At 34.6% G+C, this 24,204-nt stretch overlaps 2 protein-coding genes across 2 annotated transcripts; both read left to right on the top strand.

The window, feature by feature from the left end:
• The first annotated feature begins 2,975 nt into the window (after nucleotides 1–2,975).
• Nucleotides 2,976–16,059, top strand: LOC110450608 (26S proteasome non-ATPase regulatory subunit 14). The gene is made up of 11 exons (XM_021498218.1): nucleotides 2,976–3,029; nucleotides 3,423–3,477; nucleotides 4,687–4,761; nucleotides 5,395–5,514; nucleotides 6,264–6,334; nucleotides 7,274–7,424; nucleotides 8,208–8,315; nucleotides 11,607–11,681; nucleotides 12,095–12,220; nucleotides 12,350–12,412; nucleotides 15,354–16,059. Exons 2-11 carry the CDS (start codon nucleotides 3,430–3,432, stop codon nucleotides 15,450–15,452), a joined length of 936 nt encoding a protein of 311 aa, XP_021353893.1. The 5' UTR covers nucleotides 2,976–3,029; nucleotides 3,423–3,429; the 3' UTR covers nucleotides 15,453–16,059.
• Nucleotides 16,060–19,015: 2,956 nt separating this feature from the next.
• On the top strand, nucleotides 19,016–23,489 carry LOC110450610 (tankyrase-1-like). Its single transcript, XM_021498221.1, has 3 exons — nucleotides 19,016–19,122; nucleotides 20,881–21,028; nucleotides 22,232–23,489. The coding sequence occupies exons 2-3, from the start codon at nucleotides 20,881–20,883 to the stop codon at nucleotides 23,425–23,427; spliced, it is 1,344 nt and encodes a 447-aa protein (XP_021353896.1). The 5' UTR covers nucleotides 19,016–19,122; the 3' UTR covers nucleotides 23,428–23,489.
• Nucleotides 23,490–24,204: the final 715 nt, after the last annotated feature.

Raw genomic sequence — 24,204 nt, 5'->3', positions numbered from 1 at the left:
CCATGCTTGGTAATTCTAAGCAGTGGAAAAATTGAGCATGCTTTAAAACAATTTTAATGGTATCAACATTGAACTCCAGGGGGTCTGGTTGATTTTCCAAACAGTCCTCTCCTGGAAAGTGACGCCACAAAGACGATGTACTGTGGATAAGTTTATGCAGTTGTTTGCTGACTGGTGCAACATGTTTGATCAAATATCCGATGTCAATTTTTCGTAAAATCAGTGTTAAAATTTCAGGAGGTAGTTGCTCCAACATCTGCAAAATAGAAAAGTTGAAGTTAAGTGATTTTAACCTAATGGGAATATGTATGTCATGGTACATGGGGTGTCCAGCTGGATGCATATATATGATATTCAGAATTTTTCTAAACTGTATTTGGCACTTATTTATGAGACATAGCATGGATACTGAAACTGCCTGTCAAAATCCAGTTAAGAAAAAAATAAAAAAAATATTGATGCTCAAAAAACAATTAATCTGGATATTTGGAATGTGAAAGAGCTAATGATAACTAGATCACTGAAATGTCAGGAAGGGCCCCGCTATGTATCTGACCCTAATAGTGAGATTGAAGCGATCACGAGTGTTCCATTGACAGCAAATTGTTAGTTATACTGTAAAATCAAAAATAAATATTGGACATTAAATTTCCTTTATGTCGTAGATAACACAAATCCACGAAATTAAATCCCGACGAACACATAAATTTGGTATGATATAGATAGATGAAAATCAGAAATCAGCGAAATATAATGTCATTGAAACAGGCTAATATGTGAAAACCACGAAATTTTAAATTTTTATTGCAAAAACGGAACATAATACGCCCGTCATAAATTGAATGAGCAGTTGTCTGCATTGTTGTACATAAAGGGCCATACCACTGTAACAACGGCCGCTTCCAGACCAATGGCACGCTTGTCGATCGTGACCAGAAATTTGTGATTTCGCATATTCTTCTTATTTTCAATAGAAACTTCATGTCATGGAAAATGTCATCAGCTTTTGATTTCGATTTGTTGTGTATATGAACGAAATAATTAACGTTTTTGAAGGTCTGGTTATAGTCTTTACATAATTTATGTATGCATCACCACTCATATAGGAAACAATGGATAATTCATTTATGTCGAAATCAACAATAATTGTCCAGACAACGAACCCGAGTTCAACGCCATTTTTCAGCAACGTATCACTTTTTCACAACACATGCCGATTTATAACTAGTTACAGACAGAAACTGTTTAATTTTATTAGGCATCATTACCTGTCAAACCTCAGTGACAGTTACAAAACTTGAAATTCAATCCGGTGTTTCAGGATGGAACAGGAATTCAGACTATATATCGATATAACGACAATTTCAGTTACATCAAAGTATTACAATGGTTTTTTTTATTGTTTTTTTTTTAACTAACATTTAATATGCACTTTTTTCTATAGCAATTACAAAGCAGTTTTTCAATCATTCTTTTTGTAACCTGACGGAAGCACGCAGAGGATTTAATTCTTAATGTGGGAGGAAGCCGGAATATCCTGAGAAAACCTGCGTGGTCGGGCAGGTAGCCGGGATTGAATCCGGCCATCTTGGTGAATACGAGCGCGCTACCCACTGCGCCACCCGACGCATCATATACGTTACGCACAAGAATAAATATCTACTTTAACTTTGAAAATTGCGTCATTGATGCAAAAATTATATTGCTAATACATTTTTACCAATCATCAACGATACAAAAAATCTACATACGGGAGACCGGGGCAAGTTCGGCCACCCTTGATATTTTTGTTTTTGAGCTAATATTTACAACTTTAAAGAACTTAGCAGTTTAGATGGCTGGGCATTCACAAGAAAAAATGGCAAGGAAAGCCCTAATTTAAAATTATTAAACAGGAGAAAATTACTTTTGAGAGAGTAGAAAGAAAATCATGATCTCGCTTCTAGTTATGCGAACTTTCTGTAAACGGAATTGCTATTGTTTTACGGTCAAACGTGTAACACACTGACAACTTCAAATGATATACATAAAAGCCAAGCCAACCACTCACTACCATATTGCTGTACGATAAGAATTGATTGAAATTTCAATTTGGGCCCGGACAGTTTCGGCCAATGATACCGTGGCAAGTTCGGCCAATGTAACACATAAAAAGTCGTAAAATTGGCGGTAAAATCTGACGTTGTATGCTTTATAACGTCATAATTAAGCTGATTCCAATGGGGCCGAATTTACCCGAATGCCTGTCTGAAACTATCCGGCCATTGCGGGGCTCGTTCGGCCATCCGATCATCCAACAGGGAAAATTAAATAATGTTCAAAAACGGACGTTCTGCCATACTTACCAAAACGGACTTTATAAAAAGGGCCGAATTTGCCCCTATCTCCCCTATTGTTATGTCGGTCTTAATCTCATTAGAGTTTATGTTTTATTATTATCCCTCGACTAGCCAACTTTAAATAAATTTTATCTTACCTCATTCTGAAAGCAGTATTATCTCATTCTGAATCAGTTAATATCAGAGATCAACAAAAGTTTTGCTCTTTTAAGGCTTTGCCTTTTCATATTATGTTTTATTTCAATGTCTTTGTAGAATACGCTGCATTTGATTTTTGCAATGGATTCAAGAGGTGCAAATTTAAATATTTATATAGAGTCTAATGATTCTGACATTAATGTCATGTCATCATACGCCTAGGCGGAAAACTTCAAGATAGCAAACACCTTGTCAGCCAAAAAGAAATCAGGCTGTAATACATGTATACACTTTATAGCTATACATGTAGGTCTGATTTAGTAATTTAACACATCACTCAATGCTTGAAAGAGTACAGTATCGATATTCCGATACATTTACAGTACAACCTGGCTCCGCCCTCACTTAAACGGCCGTGCCGTAAAACATATTAAATAAATAAATACAATGTAGGTTTTCCGGAAAAGACCAGAACGGAAGTTAACCCCTCTACTTTTTAGTATTCTCGTTTAACTTCCGAGAAAATTTTGCAAGTTGGACCGGCTCAAGGAGGTAATTCATTAATGTTTCCACTATATTTTATAGACGATTTGATAGTATTTGTTATATTTTATTGATTTCATTACAAAGTAAGATATACATTTTAATAGTTAACTGCTGAAAACTGCTGCTTACTATCGTAAATTTACATAGCTGTACAAGCATTGTTCACACTAGCTAACAGCCCGTTACTCTGTCAGTGGCAACAGATCAGAATCACAGACATCTGCATAGATCTAGTATTTAAATATGTGGTAATATATTAAAAAAAATCCCTAACCTGCTTTATTGCAGATGTAATTACTTTTGCTTCATTTTCATAAAAACTGAAATGTTACAAATATTATATATGTCAATACAGCAATAAAATATAACGTTACATTTTCTCCGGTTTGTTATTATCAGAAATACAATGGAAAGACTCTTACGACTAGGAGGAGGGATGCCAGGATTGGGACAGGTAAGCCTGCTATATGTTCTAACTGTCAAGCGTCTTTGACCGAAACTAAAGAAATAATTGAAATAAATACTGCCTCAGAATTGTTACATTCCAGTTTTCTGTCTATGACTGTAAATCATTTGTAATTCATGAGAACTAATATATCTTGTGAAATTTGGGATAACAGATATTCAACATAGAAAAAGAACCACACACTTTTTATCTTTAAACGAAGAAATGCTCTGTATTCCTGTTGAGTATAGAGATAAATGTGTTTCCAAAAAAGAAAAAATGTGTACATTTTTGTCTTCAATATGCAATATGACAATCTAATTAAAATCAGATCCTAATTCCTGTTCCTCTACAATACTCTAACATTAGAATGTAAGAGAAGATCCTCATTCCTGTTCCAAGAGTATCGTAGAGGAATGGGAATTAGGATCTGATTTTAATTAGATTGTCATATTGCATATTGAAGATAAAAATTGTACACATTTTTCTTTTTTGGAAACAAATTTTCCTCTATACTCAACAGGAATACAGAGCATTTCTTCTTTTTAATCATATTGTCAATATGATAATTATATTTTGAAGCCTAAAATTTAAATTGTATACATTTTCATCATAAGAAAAAGCTTAAATGATGATACCGTAAAAAACTTATATTTCAGTTGAATTATGATATATATATCATTTTAGCATATAATGCAGAGTCTCAAAATTGGTTTAACACAGATATAAAACACCTTTGTTTGTCATATATTCAGGATGTAATATATCCCCGTGGTCGCTGTACGCATGGAATATTAGAGAAAGTGTTTTTCTCCTGTCCACACAACTCCAACAACCCAGGTGGAGTGAAAAATGGTCTGGGGTGGGTGTTGCGGTATCTGTGCTGTAGCATTCAAGTGAGGTGGCACTATAAATGATAGCGTTGGAAGCACGGTCCCACTACAAACAGAACAAAATACATCTTCAGCACACACACAGGCATACACACATAGGGAGATATTAGCCAGGTGGCATAGGACTAGTAGTTAGTGCCTGATAAGGCAGTTCCTGCGAATTCCTCAATATTGTATTGATTAATATATATATGCTAATTGTATTGACTGTATAAAATTGTATATCTATGTACTGTAAAGCGCTTTAGAGTGGCTTATGTTAGCTAGATAGGGCGCTATATCAAATGTTGTATATTTATTTATTTATATCTACATTGTGCTACAGGGAGCCCCTCCTACAGATGCCCCTGCAGTGGACACAGCAGAGCAGGTGTATATTTCATCACTGGCCCTTCTCAAGGTAACTTATACCTTTCACTAATGTGCTTGCCATATGATTCCATCACATTTTCTAGAAAATTTGTACATCATAAAAAGAAAAGTGTTATTGGGTGGGGCTTGAGCAAGACTAATTGATATGGTGGGGCATTCAGGATTGGTGAACATCAACATGATTTGCAGAACTGACATGGGGATGGGTGAACTCAAACGAGACTATCTTACTAGGCAAGAAGTTGAACTTGAACAATGCTAGCTGCTGACTGAGCAGGGAAGGCGAGAATCTTGAATATAAGTTTAGTTGACTGATCTACAGGAAATAGAAATTTACCGAGACTGTTTGACTAGAGAAAGACTAGAATAGTCTCGTGATGGATGTTTAAACCCCATGTTTTATTTTCCTTAAATATCGTGGTGATAGAAAAGTAAACATTACTCTTTATTTTAATCAAGAAATTGTGCTGTTAATCTAAAATCAGTACTCTTTAATTCTTTGATTTTAAAATATCATAATTGCATATGTTTTTTTTATCATTATGATCTGAATATACTGTTCATTGTTCCATTTCTTAGTGTATTTAAGCCCTAGACAATGAAATGTTCAGGAATAAAAAATCAATTCTGTGACTGAGTTTGAAATTGCTCCTGTTTACAGATGCTAAAGCACGGTCGAGCTGGTGTCCCCATGGAAGTCATGGGACTTATGCTTGGAGAGTTTGTAGATGACTACACAGTCCGGGTCATTGATGTGTTTGCCATGCCTCAGTCAGGAACAGTAAGTTAAGACCATTCCAGGTCATTGAAGATTTTGTCATTCCTAAGTCAAGAATGCTGAGTTAATGGCCGTTCCTGTTCAATGATGTGTTTGCCTTATGTACCAGTCAAAGTCGTAAAATTTTGACTAGTCAATATCATTGATGTGTTTCTCAGGATCAGTGAGATTAGTACCCATCTTGGTAGATGTCAGATACGTATTGAAACAGCATTGAATTCACAAAAGCTCTCTTAATAATCTTGTAAGTTTTGACGCGTAATAAAACCATCGAAATGGACATCAATATCTATTGTTAAATTGATTCTTGCTGCGCCTGTCAGACACATTTCCTATAAATGAGGAAAATTTCTGTATTTTGACAGTTAATGTACCGTACAGAAACTGTATGAAAGAATTTTCCAATACAATTCTTGGATTTATAAAATGGTTCTACTTTCCAGTACATTGTGTATATCTTAAAGGTTTTCAAGATTAAATATCTTACCGGTATACACATTCTGCACATCTATGAGAAAAAGCATTCATGAATTTCTCACCTACATTGTATGGTGCAAAAGTTCAAGATACGTGATGTACTTTGCACAATAATTTTCTTATTTTTATGATCACTTGTGTGATTTGTTTTAAGAATTTATGCTTCCTATTTAGAAACTATTAACAACATGATGTAGTGGATTACCAACTTAAGAAACTAACAACTTTTATGTGTTTGGTTAGGTATAATATTCTATGATATTGACGCTTTACAGGGTGTGAGTGTTGAAGCCGTAGATCCAGTATTCCAGGCTAAGATGTTGGACATGTTAAAACAGACTGGCAGGTAAGTTTTATATCGTAGACGGGTAAAACAGATTGACAAGTACATTTAATAATGCGTTCAGGTAAACAGATTGACAGGTTCATTTTATACTGTATACAACATGGCCCGCGGTTAACTCTTTCACCCCTGGATTTTAACAAAAGACTGTATAATAATTCATGGCCTTGGAAGAGTCTAAATGTGACTATAGGGGTCAATGAAATAATGTGGAAACCCCTTCTGCATGTGGGATTTTCTTTTGTACTTTCTACTGTGAGACAATAAAAGTGATTAAAATACCCAGGTAAATCTGCTGCATGTGCACCCATTGCAGTGTTTGGGATTTTCTTCTATCTAACAACTCTTTTGTCTCCTAATGCCTTACTTGACAATACCTGGCATATGACCATGGTTTAGAATGTTTACATGAACAAGGATGGCCACGGGTGCTGTATATGACAATGACAAACCAATTTGGTACATGTACTTACTGCTCTCCGCTTTGAATAGGTGGTGTAAACGATTAGGTAGTTAACCTTATGATAGCAGCGGAAACCGTAGCTTCTAGGCCCAATCTTTTTATTTTTGTCCGATAATTAAAAAAAACAAAAAACAATTGGGCCTAGAAGCTACGATTCCTGCAGCTAACCTTATGACATTTCTAATGTAGCACATAAGTGAAAACTTACTTCAAAACTCTGATTAAGTTCTGTGAGAGTTTACTTACCCTGTAACACGTCACAAGCCAAACCAAACCCTTATACCTACTTACATTAATACTGTAGCAAACAAGCAGAAAATTATCTTTAACAATGATTATAAATTTCACTTGCCGAGAACATGAACTGACTCTGCTGTGTTTCGACTGTTTATGTAGAGTATAAGTACATTTTCCTCTATAGATTATAATGCATGAATCTGAGAACAAGACTAATTCCTACATGAACATGTTTTCTACAGACCAGAAATGGTGGTCGGCTGGTATCACTCCCATCCCGGCTTTGGATGCTGGCTGTCTGGAGTAGACATCAACACACAGCAGAGCTTTGAGGCCTTGTCAGAACGTGCTGTGGCCGTCGTCGTTGACCCTATTCAGAGTGTCAAAGGCAAGGTTAGTGTTAACTAATTGTAAGCTCTTATTTGTCTGTCACTTTTCTAATTGTCAACTTTTCACATTTTCCTCATAGAAAATATATAATACAAAATTATAATTTATTTGGTTTCAACAAATTTTATTGAATTAACAAAAGGACTAGACAACAGGTAGTGCCTATATGTCTTCTCCTGTAATATCTTCATGTTGAGAAACTGATCATCTTTGCAGACGTTTTGTAATATCAATTTTAGTGGTGTTCCGATTAATCGACTAAGTCGGGCATCAATCAGTTAGGCTAACAAACTGATTAATGGAGTACAAAATCCATGATTGATTTTAGTCGGAATGCTTATATGTAGATTTTATGGAGTTTTCAGTAGACATTTTTTCCAGCCTCTTTGTAATATTGATGCTATCATCACTGCATGACTTACTTTCAGCTCATAGCTGCTAATGAGGACTATATATAACAGATTCAGTGTTTGAAGAGAGGTATTTCTTATATTATAATTACATGGTATCACTTTTAAATTTGCCTAAGTGACACAACAGCGTGGAGGATTTCACTATGTATTTCTATAAAACGATTATTGATCGATCATCGGTTGGTTGATGGTAACCAATGATCAATCATAAAATTTCAACCAATTCCCAACACTAATCAATCTATACTCTTTCAAACAAAGTTTTGTGTTTTATTAATTTGTCAGCACACTGGTATGAGAAAGCTCTGCTATTGTTTCTGTCCTGTACTGTATAGATTTTTGTGTAGCATCTGTTTGTTCCTACATTGTCTAGGTGGTGATAGATGCTTTCCGTCTCATCAATCCGAACATGATGGTATTAGGACAGGAACCACGCCAGACAACGTCAAACCTGGGACATCTTCACAAACCCTCAATACAGGTAGATACTCAATACAGGTATTCAAACCATTCACCCTAAACTCACACTTGAACCTTACCAAATCAAAGACTGGGCAAGTCCAGTTTAAATAGGTAGGGGTGAATGAGTTAATAAGACACATCAATTCAGGTAGGTCTGTTTTAAAGTAATTCAGATATAACTATGTCAGTTATAAACACATAAGAAAGTTCAAGTAATAAAGAAATTGAACATGTTCCTTGGGATATTTTGTTGTGGTAGGTTATTTTGTTCCTGTGTTGTATTTATGATATGATCAGTAATGTGAGATTACTTATTGTTGTGGTAGGTTATTTTGTTCCTGTCTTGTATTTATGATATGAACAGTGATGTGAGATTACTTTTTGTTGTGGTAGGATATTTTGTTCCTGTGTTGTATTAATGATATGAACAGTAATGGGAGATTACTTTTTGTTGTGGTAGGTTATTTGTTCATGAGTTGTATTTATGATATGAACCGTAATGTGAGATTACTTTTTGTTGTGGTAGGATATTTTGTTCCTGTGTTGTATTTAGATATGAACAGTAATGTGAGATTACTTTTTGTTGTGGTAGGTTATTTGTTCATGTGTTGTATTTATGATATGAACTGTAATGTGAGATTACTTTTTGTTGTGGTAGGTTATTTTGTTCCTGTGTCGTATTTATGATATGAACAGTAATGTGAGATTTCTTTTTGTTGTGGTAGGTTATTTTGTTCCTGTGTCGTATTTATGATATGAACAGTAATGTGAGATTTCTTTTTGTTGTGGTAGGTTATTTTGTTCCTGTGTTGTATTAATTATTTTGTTCCTGTGTTGTATTTATGATATGAACAGTAACGTGAGATTACTTTTTGTTGTGGTAGGTTATTTGTTCATGAGTTGTATTTATGATATGAACTGTAATGTGAGATTACTTTTTGTTGTGTTAGGTTATTTTGTTCCTGTGTTGTATTTATGATGTGAACAGTAATGTGAGATTACTTTTTGTTGTGGTAAGTTATTTTGTTCCTGTGTTGTATTTATGATAGGAACAGTAATGTGAGATTACTTTTTGTTGTGGGAGGTTATTTTGTTCCTGTGTTGTATTTATGATTTGAACAGTAATGTAATATTACTTTTTGTTGCGGTAGGTTATTTTGTTCCTGTGTTGTATTTATAATATGAACAGTAATGTGAGATTACTTTTTGTTGAGGTAGGTTATTTTGTTCCTATGTTGTATTTATGATATGAACAGTAATGTGAGACTACTTTTTGTTGTGGTAGGTTATTTTGTTCCTGTGTTGTATTAATTATTTTGTTCCTGTGTTGTATTTATGATATGAACAGTAGTGTGAGATTACTTTTTGTTGTGGTAGGTTATTTGTTCATGTGTTGTATTTATGATATGAACAGTAATGTAATATTACTTCTTGTTGTGGTAGGGTATTTTGTTCCTGTGTTGTATTTATGATATGAACGGTAATGTGAGATTACTTTTTGTTGTGGTAGGATATTTTGTTCCTGTGTTGTATTTATGATATGAACAGTAATGTGTGATTACTTTTTGTTGTGGTAGGTTATTTTGTTCGTGTTGTATTTATGATATGAACAGTAATGTAATATTACTTCTTGTTGTGGTAGGGTATTTTGTTCCTGTGTTGTATTTATGATATGAACAGTAAGGTGAGATTACTTTTTGTTGTGGTAGGTTATTTTGTTCCCGTGTTGTATTTATGACATGAACAGTAATGTGAGATTACTTTTTGTTGAGGTAGGTTATTTTGTTCCTGTGTTGTATTTGTGATATGAACAGTAATGTGAGATTACTTTTTGTTGAGGTAGGTTATTTTGTTCCTGTGGTGTATTTATGATATGAACAGTAATGTGAGATTTCTTTTTGTTGTGGTAGGTTATTTGTTCATGTGTTGTATTTATGATATGAACAGTAATGTGAGATTTCTTTTTGTTGTGGTAGGTTATTTGTTCATGTGTTGTATTTATGATATGAACTGTAATGTGAGATTACTTTTTGTTGTGTTAGGTTATTTTGTTCCTGTGTTGTATTTATGATATGAACAGTAAGGTGAGATTACTTTTTGTTGTGGTAGGTTATTTGTTCATGAGTTGTATTTATGATATGAACTGTAATGTGAGATTACTTTTTGTTGTGTTAGGTTATTTTGTTCCTGTGTTGTATTTATGATCTGAACAGTAATGTGAGATTACTTTTTGTTGTGGTAGGATATTTTGTTCCTGTGTTGTATTTATGATATGAACGGTAATGTGAGATTACTTTTTGTTGTGGTAGGATATTTTGTTCCTGTGTTGTATTTATGATATGAACAATAATGTAATATTACTTTTTGTTGTGGTAGGTTATATTGTTCCTGTGTTGTATTTATGATTTGAACAGTAATGTAATATTACTTTTTGTTGCGGTAGGTTATTTTGTTCCTGTGTTGTATTTATAATATGAACAGTAATGTGAGATTACTTTTTGTTTTGGTAGGTTATTTTGTTCCCGTGTTGTATTTATGACATGAACAGTAATGTGAGATTACTTTTTGTTGAGGTAGGTTATTTTGTTCCTATGTTGTATTTATGATATGAACAGTAATGTGAGACTACTTTTTGTTGTGGTAGGTTATTTTGTTCCCGTGTTGTATTTATGACATGAACAGTAATGTGAGATTACTTTTTGTTGAGGTAGGTTATTTTGTTCCTGTGGTGTATTTATGATATGAACAGTAATGTGAGATAACTTTTTGTTGTGGTAGGTTATTTTGTTCCTGTGTAGTATTTATGATATGAACAGTAATGTGAGATTTCTTTTTGTTGTGGTAGGTTATTTTGTTCCTGTGTAGTATTTATGATATGAACAGTAATGTGAGATTTCTTTTTGTTGTGGTAGGTTATTTGTTCATGTGTTGTATTTATGATATGAACTGTAATGTGAGATTACTTTTTGTTGTGTTAGGTTATTTTGTTCCTGTGTTGTATTTATGGTATGAACAGTAATGTGAGATTACTTTTTGTTGAGGTAGGTTATTTTGTTCCTGTGTTGTATTTAAGATATGAACAGTAATGTAATATTACTTTTTGTTGCGGTAGGTTATTTTGTTCCTGTGTTGTATTTATGGTATGAACAGTAATGTGAGATTACTTTTTGTTGAGGTAGGTTATTTTGTTCCTGTGTTGTATTAATGATATGAACAGTAATGTGAGATCACTTTTTGTTGTGGTAGGTTATTTTGTTCCTGTGTTGTATTTATGATTTGAACAGTAATGTAATATTACTTTTTGTTGCAGGCTTTGATACATGGACTCAACAGACATTACTATTCCATAGCCATCAACTACAGGAAAAATGAGCTGGAACAAAAGGTAAAACTCAAGATTTTAGAAACGAAATGTAGATTTGACCTTGACATTTGTAGATGTTGCTATCTTATATGTGACCTTGACATTTGTAGATGTTGCTATCTTACATGTGACCTTGACATTTGTAGATGTTGTTATATGACATGTGACCTTGACATTTGTAGATGTTGCTATCTAACATGTGACCTTGACATTAGTAGATGTTGCTATACAGCATGTGACCTTGACATTTGTAGATGTTGCTATATAACATACGACCTTGACTTTTGTAGATGTTGCCATAGAACATACGACCTTGACATTTGTAGATGTTGCTATATAACATGTGACCTTGACATTTGTAGATGTTGCTATCTAACATGTGACCTTGACATTTGTAGATGTTGCTATCTAACATGTGACCTTGACCTTTGTAGATGCTGCTTAACTTACACAAGAAGAGTTGGGTAGATGGTTTATCTCTACAAGACTACAACACACATTGTACAAACAATGAGAATTCTGTCAAGGAAATGCTGGAACTGGCCAAAAACTACCACAAGGTCGGTACATTGATTGTGAGACAGGATTAATGTATGCTTTTCTTTTACTGATTGTACTACAATGATGGATACTTGTTTGGTATGCCAATTGTAAAGATGGTAAACATACTGTACTGTTCTGTTTTACAGGCCCTGGAGGAGGAAGAAAACATGACCCAGGAACAACTTGCTATCAAGAATGTCGGCAAACTGGTATGTTTTGTGTGTTTCTTGTGAATATTTAAATTTTTCTTCCATCAGTCAGTGTGTCACTTTGTTCAGGGTATAACCTGCTTACTTTATCACCTACGTGTTTAATTGCCACCAAATTTGGTTATGTGCCACACTAGATACAGAGAGTTTACACTTGTTCATGTTTAACCCTTTCACCACTGTAGACCGTATCAGACTCATCCAGATCAATGCATGGGAGAGTCTACTAAAGTTTCATAGGGATGAAATGGCAGTACTTTACCTTTGTTTACCCGATAAGCGAGAGAAAAAAACACTTCATTGCAATTTTATTTATTTATTCTCAGGGAGACTTAAAGTAGTATGAAATAAGAATACATTATTTTTAAAAAATCTTTGTTGCCTAAGTTACTGTTAGATATGTAGTAGTATATATGTAGTACTTTACCTTTATTTGAATAAAATTTCCTTTGTTGATTTTTTTTTTTTTTCTCATTGAGACTAATTAAAGGGACATCACGTGAAAAGCCATATTTTTTTTATGCATGTATGTATTGTATGCACTTCCACTTATGTTACCTCGCTATCCCCATATTCATAGTCCGTTCCAAATGTCCAGTTTGACCATTTGAATTGTTCGGGAAAGCCCTGCTGAAAATAGCACCGATAACGTCACCTGACTAGGCAGTAAACACCAGCGGTCTGGGCGAGATGAAACGGTTTCCAAAGGGGCCCCAATAGAGGGGAGTCAGGCAACTGCAACTTCTTACCGCACTATGAAACCAAGTAATATGATTTCTAAGTCCGTATTAAAACTTCTTGAACAGTAGTTATTCATCATCAGAAGTTAATTGCACACTTGCCAATATTCAGAATATTTATTTAGCTTTAAACATATTTGTTGCCAATAAAATTGAACAAGGGATGGGGCACAAGTTTTTACAATTGATCACAGTCTTCTCTCGTCATACATTTACAATTAAATGTCAACAATGATAATAGGCATAAACACAAAGTATATATATATAAATATATATTGAATTTAGTACCGGAATGTGACATCTGTATGGGGCTAAACACCTTTCTTCAACCATGGGACAAACCTTTCTGTAAAAAGGAATATTCACGAAACGAATATCCCTTTTCAAATGTTTTCATAAAGTGCATATATGCAATGACAAACTACACGCGTATAAAAAGAGAAACGTTTGTGATTTTTTTTTTTTACATTGTACAACTCAATATCTTTGGCCAATTTTTGTTTCTATACCATGCATACAAATGTATGTATACTCTCTTTCCCACTTTCACTGTTGCCATACGCTAACACTTAATAAGTCATATTAGCCATCACACACACTAAACTGTATGGCAAAACCACTATGTTTACATGTAGAATATGTGTCAGATATGGGACGTGTTGAGCTACTTGATAATTAAATGTTTTCAATACTTTTCATAGATTAAAGCATTCTTGTCAATGGACCCTTTTTATGTTGAGTCCACGTTTCTTTAATAATTTCATTTTTGTCCGAAACAGAAGCCGTAGTTATCGGCAGCACTCGTCATTTTTACAACGTAAACAAATGTTTCTTCCCCTGTTTTCAATACGTATTCTGATTCTATCTGAATTCGAAAATTAATTCTTTATATAGAAAAGGTTGTTACATGATCAGACATTCTAAGTCAACAACATATGAAAACATGAACTGTTGAAATAGCACGATTTAAAAAAAAAATGTTACGCGATCCTATTTACTAGAAGTAGGTTCTTCTTTCTCAGTTATTCATCCTGGCCCGTCATTTTGACATTTTTAATCTAGCTGCGATAATGTAGCTTTCTGACGATGAGAGTTTTTTTTATATATTGCGTCGTTGCGCCAGAGGATGCCGGGTATTCATACTAGTACTAATTTAAATCTTCTATGTAAAAACAAACAAAAAATCTTTTAATTCAGCAATATAATTTAATCATACCATTTTACTGAACCTGGTTATATTATAAATTATGTAAATCTAAAAGCGCACGTATCTCATTTTACCCCGACCACGAGTACCGACCGAGACAGAATACGCCGTGGCTATCACAACAGTTAACCCTTGGAGGGCCTCATGACAAAATCAAACTAACCAGTCAATTATCCCTTCCTTTCGCATAAACCACTGTATAATTATAGAAACACAAAGTAAACTCTCTCCGATACATGCCCATTGACATATTAAACTAAGTTCATCTGTGTTCAAACTCAGACAAAGATACTAGCGAGGTTATAGTTTTAGATATTTATTCATAACATAAACAGCGCTAGCATTTCTGTCGATTCCATTTCAGCTTAACCGGCTATCCAGAAGAATACATGCACTGTACTAACTGCTAGGGCAGTTATTTTCTCCTTTTAATACTTCCCACCTGTAATAATGATTCCGTAACGTTATCCTTGCGCTATCTTTTGACCATTTGGCAACTTTTCGCTTCGTAGCTGACACGGTACAACACTTTTCTTTGGCTTACTTCACTTGTACACGGCCAGTCATTTTGTTTACAAATAAATGGTGTGCGATGCGCATGCGCTAGTAGAGGGAAATCCCTGAACAAAACGTTGGTCAGACAGGTAGAAATACCAATGATTATCTTAGATTTAATCATTTTTATGAATCTATTTCAGCCAAATCTGATCGTTATTTTCCATAAGTAGTTTCACTTGATATGTTTATGTAGTATTTGAAAAAAAAGACAAAAAAAAATAGTTACTTCAGCCACGGACTTAGATAACATATTCTAATTCCGTGCTTCAGCGTGATGCCCCTTTAAGAGGAGTTTGAAATTCGAATACATCATTTTTAAATTCTTTGTTACCTAAATTTCATATGAAATTACTCATTTTAAATACTTAATGCCTGGAAGTTAGAAACTCCATTTCTTAAAGGAAGATGATTAATGATTTTTATTTGTGTTTGACAGGACCCCAAGCGCCACCTGGAGGAGCATGTAGATGTCCTGATGACAACAAACATTGTGCAGTGTTTAGGAGCCATGCTTCATACTGTGGTGTTTAAGTGATGTCTTACTGTGTAATAGGTATACACTGGGGAGTGTGACTCTTATCAGCTGGTCACAGAGCAAACATTGAAACAGTGCTAGTTAAAATGTTGTTCAAATGATAAAAGACGACTATTTTGGACGATATATTTGGGGCTGTCCTACCAGCTGTTGCCATCACTTTGTATGGACTAATCCGTATAGATCTGACAGGTTACACTGGAGACAGATCAGTCCACGTTCTTGTCTTCACTGACTCTGTCCTACTTATCAGACAGATTAATAAAGGTTATAATGTGTTGGCAAGGGGGAATTATCCAATAATATGTTAAATTTAAAACTGTACTTTGTAAGGTTTAAAGTAAACATGTGAAATTTGAGAATGTTCAAACACAGATAACGAATGTTCTAACACAGATAAAGAGTGTTCTAACACAGATAAAGAGTGTTCTAACAGAAAAAGAATGTTCTACCAAGGATAACATAATCTATATAACAACTTGTGTCGGAGAAACAGAAGAAACTATTTATCACAAATATGTCTTCATCAAAGCCACTAGGGTAACTTTACTATATCCACATTGTGTGCTATCATTCAATTTCATTCAATAATAAAATTTTAAATCAGTTTAATTGTTAGCTATTTTTTAGCTCAAAAGGAGCTCAAAGTGCCATTGGTTTTTTTCTATGATGCAGTGTTGATTGTCCATCCACCCATTCATGCCTGTCATCTGATGTCAACATTGGTTTTTCACAGTATGTATTATGGTAATTGGGGGGGGGGGGCAAAGTGTAGTTACATCATAAACGGATAATGAGACTGCAGTTAATATGTTCACTCGGGTGGCAAATAAACCCTCTGCTGACATCAACAATTCAGGACTATTTTTCTCAATTGTACAATGGAAGTTTAAATTTTGTCTTATTGGCGAGGAGGATAATGAGATACAAGACTTCGTATTGGTGCAGGGATTATTCTGTATGGAATGGAGACATTCCAATATTCCCAGAGTGGATTGAATATCCAACTGACCAGTTGATTTGGGTGGCCAAGACTGACCACGGATACCTAGATAGTGCTTTGGTTGGACCCTCGGACAACCACACGGTTCAATCGTGTATATCAAAATGATCTTCAATGAGTTGGAACACAGCATCATCCTGGAATACATCCATCTCAGTTACTGCAGAAATACAATAAATGCATGATAGTAGTGTTTATATTCAAGCAGTTTAACTTTTTACACCAGATTGTCATTACTTTAAATTCAACTTTCAGTCTTCCAACATTTTGTCAGACTCAATTACATTCAAATACAATGTAGTAGTAATTACATACTTTACAACACTATACAAACTACATGTTAATAGAGAATAGAAATAGAAACTGACAGGGGTATGAAGCCTTGTCCAGGTTCAGCAACATGAAGAATAGCAGAGCCAAGTGGCTTCTCCAAGATCTGACTCAAAAGTGTTAAATCATTCGAACCAATGAAAAAAAATTGTCATTTCTTTTTTTTATTCAGATAATTATCAGATAATAATTTTGAAAAAAAAAATGTATACTTATATTAAAAAAAAAAAAATCTGACATAACAAAGCGTCAAGTGCCTATGCCCAGACCGACCCTAGATTTTACCTCTGACCCTAATATTTTTGTCTCTCTATCTAGCGTCGGGATTACTTGTCCACTGGATGCAAACAAATTGATGGACAAACAAACAACTACATATATATATCCTCTCTCATTCACAGACAGGTATCAAAACCAAATTTAAATCCCATATTATTGTTTAAAATACCTAAATAAATGTTTGGTGATTTTTGTAATTTCTGAAATCAGCCGAACCATGGACTCAGATAACATCTAATCTTATTCCGTGGCCCAACCAACCCTCCTCAAAAAATGAAATCAAATAAATCCCGCCCGACCTACCCTATTATTTAGGCATCAACTTGAACAGGATATTCTAAAGCGTTACTTAACATTACTTAGAGGCGTCAGAATGATCAGTTAAATACAAGTATTGTTATTTTGTTTTTAGAGCTACATGTATACAAGGACGTATATATATTACATGTCTCTGATGTATACGATAAACACAACATGTACATTTAGAATTTGTGAGAGGAGACCTGCCTGCAGTGTGGCAGGTCAGAAGTGCCACGAGATGTGTAGAATTTCACTTTATCAGGGTTGAAGGACATTAGCCAGTGTTGTTAAATAATAATAATGATAATATTTATTCAGGTAAAATAGGCATGTTATTACAAGACATCACAATTTAGAATAAAACATATAATGAAGATCACAATGCAGCTTGTAAATAAAAAAGAGTATTATGTATTAAGACTGAGAATAATAATAGATCTATCATGAGAAAAGGTTTCTTAATTCACCTTGACATATATCACAGAGTATAAAAATCTAAAAAGAGTCTGATACACTGTTAAAAAAGGCAGATATTACTATAAAATGAGACAGACTATTTTTAGTATATGAAGGTAGATATAAATATAAATAGGTCGCATTACCTAGGATTACCCATAAAAGCTTTATAAATGGAAAAAAAAATAAGAAAAAATAAGAAAATCAATCCGGTAACGGTTCAGATAGCACAGAATAGAATATGTGTGTATTATATTAGATAACTGATTGGTAAATTGTATTTCCATTTATATAGCAAACGATAAAACATTGTTACATAGTTATTTTCAAAGATATCAAAATAAAAACAAACTAAATATTCTGACAGATCTTTGCATTACTGTTTATAGAAAGGCATGAAAAAATACAATTTGAAATGATTGTGCAATGTTTATGGAGTGTTTTTGCGTCCGAGTCAGATGAAGCGGTGACATAGACATAAGTGTCGTCTGCAAAAAGTGTAGCTTGACTTGTGACAGAGTCTGGTAGATCATAAATATAGATTAGAAAAAAGCAGGGCCCCGTGACTGAGCCTTGGGGAACTCCAGAGAGAACGTGACGGTGACTCGGTATTACCACGGAATTAGATCCAAGTCCGTGGTATTACTTATAGCAACTTCCTGACTATATACTGTCAAGGAGGAAATTTTGAAACCTGAAAGATACATGTATATGTTTCGCCTTATCAATCATTCCCGTGCCCATATGGGAGAACTAGTTGGGCTCAGTTGTACTTTGATTGTATTATTTGATTTCAATATCTTTTATTCAAAGCCTGGTTAGCTGAAACGTACGTTTATATTATATGGTATATACGTCTCGATCTGCTTAACGATAACTTAAATCTCAATATACGAACACCTCAATATACAAACATATTCAACTTCACGTCTAAAGTTACATGTTTAAAGTTGACCACCACATAATCATTTATGCATTTTAAGATACATTTATTCTTGTTAACTCGTTTAAGCTAGCCAGACTTTTGTTATTATGATATTTATCGGTCAAGTCAATTAAATTTTAAAGTATAAGTCGGTACATGGTACATGCATTGTTAGCAAGGTTTTGATGTCGAGTAGTTTGAATTGAATAGATTGAAAATGTTTCATATAATAACAATAAGCACCAAGACATTATCGAGTGTACGTCACCGTGATGATATTTCCTATGGTGAGCCCCTCAACACAATGTGAAGGGAGGTAACCCATCAACACACACTGCCAAATAAGGAAGTAGCTGGTGTAGACATCCATTTTACCCGTAAGTATGCTAATCTATGCTCAAAAAGTTGTGATGTACTTATTTTCCTGTAGTGAACTAGATATAAACAATAACATTGACGGCTATTGCTCGGTGACATGTGAAAAAGCCGCCGTGGATATTGTTAGGCCGCGGATCCCGGACCGGAGTGTAAGAACTCTAGCAGCGTTGGTTTCTCAGTCATAATTTACATTTATAAGTGTTTTAAAGATTTTTGTTAATCACATAGCTACTATAGGTGCTTAAATTGAATCGACTCCCCCCGTCCTTAAAACGATAATATTTCGAACTAGAGCAAGACTAAATACTCAGAAGTAGCCTTGCTCAAGTCCGATATTTTTTTACGAGACAAGAAGTCAATCATGATCTAAAAAGAAAATTGTATGTTTATTTTTGAAGTTTTACGCAAAGAATTTAATGTTAAATGAAAGTATTGCCCATTCCCTTATAATTCATTTTATATATATATATATACTAGCTAAAATCTTATATACCTGTGTGTAAAATGTTATTGTGAAAAGACTTAACAGATAATAAAGGCTGGATAACTTTAATTGTGCCTAATACCATTGTATATTCTATGCAAAGGAAAACATAATTGTTGACATATGGATCAAGCACCCTAGATAAAAGATATTTTTGTAACAAATGGAATTCATAATCTGTAAAAAGTGCAAATACGGCATAACATGTATTGTTTTTAAAAACTTTTTACGTCAACCTGTTTTGATATGTTAATTACTATATGTCCGAAGTACAATAGTTTGGTCCATTTGAACTAAGAGGAGTATTTGAATATGGTTTCACATAAATATGTAGATTTGAATTTCAAGTTAATAAGAGATATATATGGATTTATATCATACAGTAAAGTAGGGGTTTTGTCCTGGGTGATGACTGAGTGAGTGTTAAGGTGTTGTATTGTGAGTATAACAATAGCTTGCCAGGAAATATTGTGAACACAGGCACATTGAATGGCTTTAAATCTACCTTGAACCATCATTGGAAGGATCTTGAAGCAAAGTTCAACCCATGTTGCTGCTAAGTCACTCAGGAACTGTATATATATATTGTACCTAAATTAATGGTGAATACAGCAGGAACTAGGCGCATCATATAGGACATAAAATCAAGAATATAAATAAATCTGTAGTAAAGGAAATTAAGGAGCTCCATAGAATCATGGAGACAAAAATCAAGGAGGTCCAAAAGCTAATAGCTTAATACAGACCGGTAAACTGATATAACTGAGTATATCTTTTTATTTTTCTTCAACCCTTACTCCAGGCGCTGGCTGGTTAGAGTTAACCTGTGGTTAGTAAAAAATAAAACAAAATAAAACAAAATCAAGACCATCCTATATCATTATACTGATTGAATTTAGTTGAGACGAATAAGGTTGATAAGTTTTGAGGATTTATTTTGCTTTCAAAACCTTTTGTTTCTTATTAGCAACAATTTTAATTTATCACTTACCAACCTTTGAGCTTTGTCCTTGCTTGGTGTAGCCTGAGTTTCCTCTGGCCCTGACACCAGACTTAAGACATTTTGACAGATAGATGTCTGGTGTACCCTGTCAAAATATCTAAGCCTGGTGCCAGGGCCAGAGGAAACTCAGTCTATCCTGGTTGATGAGTGCTAATAGATGTACTGATATGTAACATGTTTTGAATTAGCCAAAGTGTCAATATATACTTTTGACCTCAACCTTTTAACACATGTCTATGGCTTTAATTTGGATTTCAAATTGAATTTCAGATGGAATCAGATACACCTTCAAGTAACAATGCTCAGTGTCCTGTCCCTCCGCCCCCACCTCTCAGCCAAATGCAATCCCCTTCTATAGAGGAAAGCTCTCCGTCTTGTGGAAGAAGTTGTTTCGGTCTGTCGGATATCGACCAAGCAAGTAAGTACTGTGTGTCCGTCACTGGGATTAATAGTCAAAGTTTTCTCTGGTCCTGACACCAGACCTAGACATTTTGACAGATAGATGTCTGGTGTGGGTTCCTCTGGCCCTGACACCAGACCTAGACATTTTGACAGATAGCTGTTTGGTGTGGGAATGTCTAAGTCTGGTGTCAGGGCCAGAGGAAACTTGGGCTATGGGATTAAGTGTTATAATCAGCCATTGTATCTCATATACATCATATTATTATCAAAGTTTTATTTCATACACAAACAATGTACATATTAAACATGTGGAAATGTTTTAAGACTGACTGGTCCCTTTAAAAAGCTAAGATTGCTTACATGTACTCATGCAGTCATGGGTTGACAAAGGGACCAGTTGGTCTTGAAATGTTGCGATGAATTTAATATGTGCATTGTTTGTGTGACATACACAGAATCTGGCGGGAATTTGAGTTGAGTTATGACATGGCATTCGTCTGTAAGTAGTCATCTTATTTATTTAATTAACCTCTTTAGGATAAACACAGTCAAGGGTCATTAATATAGCAGGTAGCTTGTTTATCATTAATTGGGTGAATAAAGGGCAATCAAACATTTTTTCAAATAAATGGCCTAGCTTCCAATGCATTTAAGGTGACTGGAGTAAACGTTGAAAACTTCAAATGATTTCTGAAGAACTGCATTCATAGTCATATTTGCCATGTACTTGATTGACTTCCTTGAATATTCAACTGAAGTGCTACACAAATTGTTCATACAAATGAACTTGACAGGTTACATTCAAGGTCACAGAGGTCAAATTTGTTAACACTTTTAATCATCTTTTTCTTAAAACCCATAAGGCAAAGAGTAATGACATATAGACTGTAGCTTACTGAGGTGAAGGGATACACAGATTACTCATTTAAATGACCTTGACCCTTATTCAAGGCTCTACATCCCTCAACACTATTTATATGGCAGGAGTTTTTGACTAATGGCAAGTGTTTGCCTCATAACATTAATCTTTAGCACTTCTGGTTTGATTTGAAACTACAAATATTAGTATAATGACAATATACATGTATGAATTTTGCATCTTTTTGTGAATTTCATGTTTTACCTGTGATTTTTGTTTGGGCTGATGAACCTACCTCAGATAACTGTGCTATCTTTAAGTATAGTTTATAATGCACATTAAATTGATTCTGTTTTCTAGTTAAGATGCGCCAAAAGGAGATGCAGTTTAAGATTGTTGGAGCAATAGAGCAACAGGATGTTAGTTTACTGACTTCACTGATCAACGACGGTGTCAACCTGGATGCTGTGATTCTGTACGCCAAGACACCTCTCACCTACGCCCTGGAACTTGGACATGGGGACATGGCATGTCAACTCATCCGTGCTGGATGTGATGTTGAAAAATCTGTGGAATCTACCATGGCGTTAAAACCTATACATTTTGCTGTCCTTAGAAATTGCATCAATGCATTGAAAGAATTGTTAGCCCACGAAGTCAACATCAATGGCACAGATGCCGGGAAAACCACCGCTTTACATTATTCTTGTTTCTTTGGGTTTGATATTGCCGTCAATATTTTACTTTCAAACAATGCTGACATCACTTCTAGCGATAGTTGTGGGAGAACACCACTACATCGTGCATTAGAACGAAACCATCAAAACATCGCAGAGAATCTAATCAATCATGGCGCTTCAGTAGATTCCCAGGACGTATTTGGATGGCCACCTTTGTTTCAGTCCATCATCTTCAATTCCGAGAAGATTGTAGCGTTTTTAATAGAAAAAAACTGTGATTTGAATATCAGGGATTGTCATGGAAACACTGCATTGCACCTTGCCTGTGACAGGTGTTCCCCAAACAGTACACAAATCCTGGTATCCACCTCAATAGAATATCAGAAACGAAAGAAGAAAATTCCAACAGAAGAATTAACTCATCTACTGATTGGTCAAAACTCAAAACCAAGCCATTCAATGATCCAATTATTAGTTAATGCAGGTGCTTGTATCAATATCTGTAACAGAGCTCATGAGACTCCCATGTATTTGTCGGCCTTCTCGCGGGACTCCACCCTCACTGACTATCTATATCTGGCTGGAGGGAAGGTTGACCGTCAGTGGATACAGCTCTGTGATGATGTGAACCTCGCTAGACACAGAAGTGATGAATATGCCCCACAACATCATCAGTTTGAGGTTTTGTTGGAGCCGCAGTTGTTTCTTTCTCATCAGTGCCGAGGGTGTATTAGACTGACACTCGGCCAAACAAGAAACATACGAGATGCCATCACTAGGTTACCCATACCACCGAAGTTAAAAATGTACATTAATGAATGCGAAATGACATTGGAAATGGTTGACAAAAACAATATGGATACAATGGTCTCCTAGAAGCATTTCCCCATTGCAAATTTATTTGTACCAAGGATATTAAATTCTGTTTGTATTGTCAAGAATTGAACATGATTGTCTTTTTTTCTTGGTAGCTAAAGTGATACAATACACCAAAGTTAACTTGTCCAACCGTTCACATTTATATATGGTGGTCTCAGTAATGGCCTATACAATAGCTAGGTAATAAAGATAATTTGTCTTTTTATTGACCCCAAGCACGTGTAGCTAGATTATCTCTCAATTATAATCGTCTCATTAATGACATCATGTACGTATAGCGAGGGTATCTCTCAATTATAACTTGTCTCATTAATGAACTAATGTACGTGTAGCGAGGGTATCTCTCAATTATAACTTGTCTCATTAATGACCTAATGTACGTATAGCGAGGGTATCTCTCAATGATAATGGTCTCACTAATGACATAATATACATATAGCTAGGTTATCTCTCAATTATAATGGTCTCATTAATGACATAATGAACATATAGCTAGGTTATCTCTCAATTATGACTGGTCTCATTAATGACCTAATGTACGTATAGCTAGGTTATCTCTCAATTATAATGGTCTCATTAATGACCTAATGTACGTATAGCTAGGGTATCTCTTAATTATAACTTGTCTCATTAATGACCTAATGTACGTATAGCGAGGGTATCTCTCAATTATGATGGTCTCATTAATGACCTAATGTACGTATAGCTAGGTTATCTCTCAATTATAATGGTCTCATTAATGACCTAATGTACGTATACCTAGGATATCTTTTG

This window comes from Mizuhopecten yessoensis, unplaced genomic scaffold (genome assembly GCF_002113885.1).
Source record: "Mizuhopecten yessoensis strain PY_sf001 unplaced genomic scaffold, ASM211388v2 scaffold5345, whole genome shotgun sequence".
Lineage (NCBI taxonomy): Eukaryota > Metazoa > Mollusca > Bivalvia > Pectinida > Pectinidae > Mizuhopecten > Mizuhopecten yessoensis.
The sequence above is the reverse complement of the archived record's forward strand: the minus strand, read 5'-3'. Positions and strand labels throughout refer to the sequence as shown.